The 6,755-nt window shown below is 34.0% G+C and overlaps 1 protein-coding gene across 2 annotated transcripts in view; it reads left to right on the top strand.

Annotated features, from left to right (window-relative positions):
• Nucleotides 1-6,755, top strand: part of FYTTD1 (forty-two-three domain containing 1) — a 33,550-nt gene that overhangs the window by 14,297 nt on the left and 12,498 nt on the right. For both annotated transcript variants that reach the window (XM_077767657.1, XM_077767658.1), the window contains exons 3-4: nt 143-291; nt 5,906-6,018. In XM_077767657.1, the coding sequence (XP_077623783.1) occupies nt 143-291; nt 5,906-6,018 (262 nt within the window). The remainder of the gene's footprint in view (nt 1-142; nt 292-5,905; nt 6,019-6,755) is intronic.

Raw genomic sequence — 6,755 nt, 5'->3', positions numbered from 1 at the left:
AATATTATATGAGTAATAATAAATAAAATATATAATACTCCTACCTTCCGCCCTGCTAAGAAATAGAATACCGTATGACCTGTGTGCCCTTTAGTTGCCTTCTTAGACTGATCTCTTTTTGTCTTTTTTAAACCTCCTATAGGTTTTGGCAAGAATAGTGTGAGCCGGAGAGGAAGAGTAATGCCTGGAAAGAGACGTCCTTATGGGGTTATTACTGGCCTTGCAGCTAGGAAAGCAACTGGAATTCGAAAAGGAATTAGTCCTATGAATCGACCACCTCTGAGTGACAAGGTAGGATGATGGCTTAATCATACATCAGATACTCTTTTCCATTAGTTGTACTAATATTTCTGTGAATGAGTACAATATTCTCATTGAGAAGCATTTTATTTCTGTATTTTGATTTTTTTTTTATGTAGTATGTTGGGTCTTCTGTAAAATACAAAAATGACCTATTCATGAAGAATACCTAAATATCCACATTCTTAAATAAAATTTATGTAAAATATTTTTATAGGTTTTTTATTTTCTTTATGTACAACATTGACAAATTATTAAGGTATAATTCTATACTATAAAATTCATCTTTTTAAGTGTACAATTCAGTGAATTTTAGACAATTTACAGAATTGTACAATCATCGTAGCAATCTAATCTTAAAACAGTTCTATCACTATAGTCATACCTTACCATCTACCTCAGGTAACAACTAACTTTCTGTGAATTTTCTATAAATTTGTTTTTTCTGCACATTTCATGTAAATAGAATCATATGATAATATGAGGTCTGGCATTTATTATGATGTTTTTGAGGTTGGTCATGTTGTATATGTATCAGTATTTGATTCTTTTTTATTACTGAATAATATTCCATTATATGGATATACCACACTTTGATTCACCAGTGTGAGACATTTTGGTTATTCCCACTTTTTGGATATTATGAATAATGTTGCTGTGAATGGAAGTAAGTAAGTTTGTATGAGCATACATTTTTTTGTCTTAGATATCTATTTTTAATTAGAGTGCAGTCATTTACCCAATGTGAGTTAACTACTTTTCAGATTTTAATGAAGTTTTATTTAGTTCTCAACGAGTATTTTTGAATTGGCTAAAGTGTTTCTTTAAATAGTTTCACAACTATTTAAATAGTTTTTTTTCCTGATTCTTAGGTTTACTATAGTAGGCCTGAGGCACCAAGGAATTTAATGTTCTACTCTTCTGTTTTTTAGTCTTTTTGGTTCTCTGATTTATGCAAAAAATACATACTTGTAAAAAAAATTCAGGATTTCATTCTTTAAATTCTTTTTTTAAAAAATATTTCATTNTTTGACAATAAACTATTTGTAAAAAAAATAAATAAATAAATAAAAGGAAACAAAAAAAAAAACAAAAAAAATATTTCATTTTGAGAGAGAGAGGGAGTGAGCGAGTGTGAGTGAGCAAGGGAGGGGCAGAGAGAGAGAAAGGGAGACACAGTCCAAAGCAGGCTCCAGGCTTTGAGCTGTCGGCACAGAGTCCATTACTAGGCCCAAACCCATGATCCACGAGATCATGACCTGAGCCAAAGTTGGATGCTTAACCAACTGAGCCACCCAGGTGCCCCTCTTCAAATTATCTTTAATGTGCATCTTCTGGTTAAGAACCACAACTGTCTTAGTTCCCTTAACTTCAATTTTGCCACCATCAACAATTGATTTCACCTCTAAAACTTTATCACAGAAGTTAACTATTTATTGGAAATTGGAAAACAGGAAGAAATACAGATACTGGGAGGGTGATTGGATTTAAGTGCTATCTTATTACTTGATCCAGTAAAAATATTAAATTACCACACATGGTAGTCTTTTGAGTTGTTTGAAAATAATGAAAATTTAAAATGTTAATTATAGAATGCTCAGAATGTACTGAATAGTAAGATCCACATATTCAAAGTTGAATGATTTTGACAGAGGTAGGGCTTGAAAAGTGTTGGTTCTTAAAATTCTTTCCTCATTCTGAATGTAGATTAATAGTCTGACTAGGACAAAATATAGTACTTTTGAAGCAGCTTATTTTCCAGCAATTTAGAAACTTTATTTAAATATAAATAACTCATATTATCCTTTTCTGTTCATTAAACAATTTACCTAAATAATTTAATTGGTTTTGAATTGTTACATGTACTTAGAAATTCTACACCTTAAAAAAATGTTTTCACCATAATTAGATGTTGTTACTTTATCTCTCATGTTTCACAGTTCATGTGAATTACTGAGATTTTATTTCAATAAAATATACATTTTCTTACCTATGAAGTGAATGACTAAATGGGAAAGATGGCATATTCATTTATATAACTAGTATTTACTGAGAGCACATGGGGGCTGTACCAACAGAAGAATGGTTGTCTCTACGAATGAATTTTCATTTTGTTTAGAGACAGCTTACAATACCTGTCAGGTAAAAGTTGTGTTTAGGTTCTTTTTTTTTGTTTAATGTTTATTTATATTTTTGAGAGTGCATGTGTGCAGAACGGGGAGGGGAGCAGAGAGATGGAGGGAGAGAGTCACAGGTAGGCTCCATGTTGTCAGCTCAGAGCCTAATGACATGGGGCTTGATCTCATGAACCATGAGATCATGACCTGAACCAAAATCAAGAGTTGGATGCCCAACCGACTGAGCCACCCAGGTGCCCCAGTGTTACGTTTTTAAAGGATTTTTCTAGTGGTGTATATAAATTCATCAGTGTCAATTAAATAATAATTATTTTTCTTTTAGATTCAGAATTTCCCAAACTTGAGAGTATGTTATGTTCCATAGAATTTTTGACTTGACTTTGGTAATACTAAACCATTTAATACTTCTGTGAACTTAAAAAAATTTTGTTGTTGCTGCATAACAGTTGTTTTCCACTAATGGGTAGGTTTTTTTCTTTTTTTTTTTAAGTTTATTTATTAGAGAGAGAGAGGGGAAGGGCAGAGTGAGAGGGAGAGAGAGAATCCTCAGCAAGCTCTGTGCTGTCGTTGCGGCCCCACCACTCTAACTCACAAACCATGAGATCATGACCTGAGCCAAAACCAAGAGTTGAACCCTTAGCCAACTGAGCCACCCAGGTGTCCCTCCACTAATGGGTAGTTTTAATCATTTGTCTGATTTTAACAATGAAAATAAATGTCTTCATACTATGGAATTTTATTCAGCAATAAAAAGGAATAAATTAATATCTAAGTCAGCATGAATACACCTCAAAACATCATACTAAGCAAAAGGAAAACATAATGCTACGTTCTGTGTGATTCCATTTATTTGAAATTATAGAAAAATCTAAACTATAGTGAGAGATCAGTTGGTTATTGCCTGGGGTAGGTGGGAGTCAGGCAAGGTAAAGGAATTGACTGCAGAGGGTCACAAGGAATGTTTTAGGATGAGGGCACTGTTGTGTATCTTTATTATGATGTGGTTACATGATTCATTACTCAAAGTCATCAAATTGTAAACTTAAAATTTTATTTTTTGTAAATAATGCTTCAGTAAAATTAATAAAAAAATACTTCAAGTATTTTATGCATATAAAATATCATTTTGTTTCCGTATTTTAAATATTTAAAATTTTAAGTATTTAAAATACTTCAAGTACTTTATATATATATAATACTTCAAATACCTCAAAAAATAATTTTTTAGGGGCACCTGGGTGGCTCAGTCAGTTAAGCATCCAACTTTGGCTCAGTCATGATCTCATGGTTTGGGAGTTTGACCCCTGCATTGTGCTCTGTTCTGACCGCTTGTGACCACTCAGAGACCCTGGAGCCTGCTTTAGATTCTGTGTCTCTCTCTGTCCCTCCCCTGCTTGCAGTCTCTCTCTGTCTCCCAAAAATAAACATTAAAAAAATAATTTATATCAAAATTATTGTGAAAGAATAACTTTTCCATACGTGTATTTTTTTTTAATGTTTATTTTTGAGAGAGAGAGAGAGCGCACACACATGAGCTGGGGAGGGTGCAGAGAAAGAGGGAGAATCGCAAGCAGGCTTTATACTGTCAGCTCAGAGCCCGACGTGGGGCTCAGACTCATAAATCATGAGATCATGACCTGAGCTGAAACCAAGAGCCAGACCCTTAGCCAACTGAGCCACCCAGGGGCCTCCCCCGTATTCTTTTTAAAGCATATTTATACATATATAGTAACTTTAGATCCATGGAATAATACATTCACCGTGTATTAATGAATTGTTACTCTAGTGTATGTATTCATCATTTAACTAATGTGATTGAGTACCCACTATATGCTAGATGCAAGGGATTCTGCAGTAACTCAATAGAAAATCCCTCATGGAGAATGGAGAATAAACATTATATAAATTATCCCACAAATAACTATATGGTTATAGCATGGCAGGTAGTTTGAAGGTAAAAAAACAGGTGACAACAACAGCAGCATGGAAGGAATTTACATTTACCTGTAAAGTGATACTTAGTGTTATTATTAAAGACAGAATACAAAGCTTAGAATGGGCTATGAGTGATTTCATAGCATTTCTCCTATACTCCTGATATTCCTTATTTCAGTTTTTACATTACTTCTTTTCCAAGTGTTCATGAAAATGAAGAGTTACAATTTTTGTGTTTTTTTGTTAATTGATATTTATGAATACTTCTCATATGCTTAAACAATATAAGGTAGTCATATTGCCAAGAACTTTTGAAAAAACTTCATGGAAAATACAGAAATCTGAATTAGGCTTTAATGCTAGATTGAATTTATATATGAGGAGGGAAGAAAAAGTGGACATTTCATATGCTTATTTTTTTATTCCTTTTTTTCTCTGTAGCTCTTTTTACTCAAACTTTTTTGCTGTCATAACCTCCTCTTTTTCTCCCACGTTTATTTTAGAACTTGTCTCTCTCCCTCTTTTTTTTTTTTTTTAAGTTTATATTTATTTTGAGAGAGAGACTGCAAGCCTGTGAGTGGGGCAGGAGGAGAGAGGGAGAAAACAAATCCCAAGCAGGCTCCTTCCTATCAGCACAGAGCCTAACTTGGGGTTCCATCTCATGAACTGTGAGATCATGACCTGAGCTGAAATCAAGAGTTAGATGCTTAACCCAGTGAGCAACCCAGCCATCCCAGAACTTGGCCCTCTTATCCCTTCACTTGATAATCAAAAATCATGATTAACTGATTTCCTGATTTACATTTCTGGTCCTCTGATTCTTCTCTTGAGCTCAAGGACTATGTTTCCCCATAACTGGTGAATCCCGCAGAGCACCTCAAACTGAACATATCCAAAATAGAAAAAATTCATTTTTCTATTTGAATTTCCTTTTGTTGTAAGTATTTTAAGTATAAGGAGGTTGCTGTCTTTTCAGTCACTTAGACTGGAAAGATTCGAGTCGTTTCAGCCTGTGTGTCAAATGTGTGCATCTAAGCAGTCTCCATTCTGCTTCAGAAATGTTTACTGTATGAGAAACAATGAAATCTGGCCATGTGTAGCAACATGGATGGACCTTGAGGGTGTTATGCTTAGCGAAATAAGTCAGGCAGAGAAGGACAGATACCATATGTTTGCACGTATAGGAGGATTAGGAGGAACTTAATGGAGGACCATGGGGGAGACGAAGGGGGAAATGGTGGTGGAAAGGGAGAGAGGCAAACCATGAGAGACTCTTGAATGCTGAGAAACAAACTGAGGACTGATGGATGTTGGGGGGAGGGGGGAGATGGGCATGGAGGAGGGCACTTGTTGGGAGGAGCCCTGGGTGTTATATGGAAACCAATTTGATAATAAACTATTTGTAAAAAATAAAAATAAATTAAAAAAAGAAATGTTTATTGTAATAGAGTATATAGCAAAAAGCAGTCGGATTAACATAGTTGTTTTTTGTTTGTTTTTTTTGTTTTTTTGTTTGTTTTGCATTCTGAAAGAATATAGAACGGTATTTTCCAGCATTAAAAAGGAAGGCCAACCTTCTGAGACAAAATGAAGTACAGAGAAAAGCAGTTGCAGTTCTTAAGAGACCTAACCAGCTAAATAGAAAGTAAGTACTCAAATACAATAAGCTATATTATCCTGAGTAAATAATGATAGATTTCTTGCACTGAGACCAAATGAATGGATTTGTAGTGGTCATTTTCAAGACAGATATTTGGGATGTCTATCTGAACATCCAACACAGAAGCACTGAGACCCTGTATTACTGATGATTTTAACAAATTGTAAACTTAAAAAAACAAAAGCATTGCCCTGCTTCTTTACCTCTGTTTACATATAGAATAAAATTACAAAAGGTGATTGTTCAGGTAAAAATACTTCCACCAGAATTATTCAAAATTGGGAATTCTGAAAGCTAAAATTGTTATTCAGTCTCAGTGATTTTTAATAGAATAATGTATTTGTGGAAAAAAATTATAGAGAATTCTGTGTGGATGCTTTTTAAGCTGAAAATATTTTTTTTTTTAAGTTATCTCTTCACCCAACGTGGGGGCTTGCACTCAAGACCCCATGATAAGAGTCCTCATGCTCTACCAATGAGCCAGTCAGGCACCCCATAGCTGAGTTTATGTTTATATTAAATTAAAGGCATAACAGAAACTCAAAAATCATGACCTATTCTTAAGGCATTGTTTTCTGTAAGAATAAAATGGGCAAAAAGGAAGTTGATAAACTGGTAAGTTTCCATATTATTTTAGTTTTGAGTACCATTTATTCATCTTTTATAGAAGATAATTCAAAAGAAAAAAACTCTGAAGTAAAGTTTTTGTATAAATGGGATAG

Source organism: Crocuta crocuta, unplaced genomic scaffold (genome assembly GCF_008692635.1).
Source record: "Crocuta crocuta isolate KB4526 unplaced genomic scaffold, BGI_CrCroc_1.0 scaffold45, whole genome shotgun sequence".
Lineage (NCBI taxonomy): Eukaryota > Metazoa > Chordata > Mammalia > Carnivora > Hyaenidae > Crocuta > Crocuta crocuta.
The sequence above is the reverse complement of the archived record's forward strand: the minus strand, read 5'-3'. Positions and strand labels throughout refer to the sequence as shown.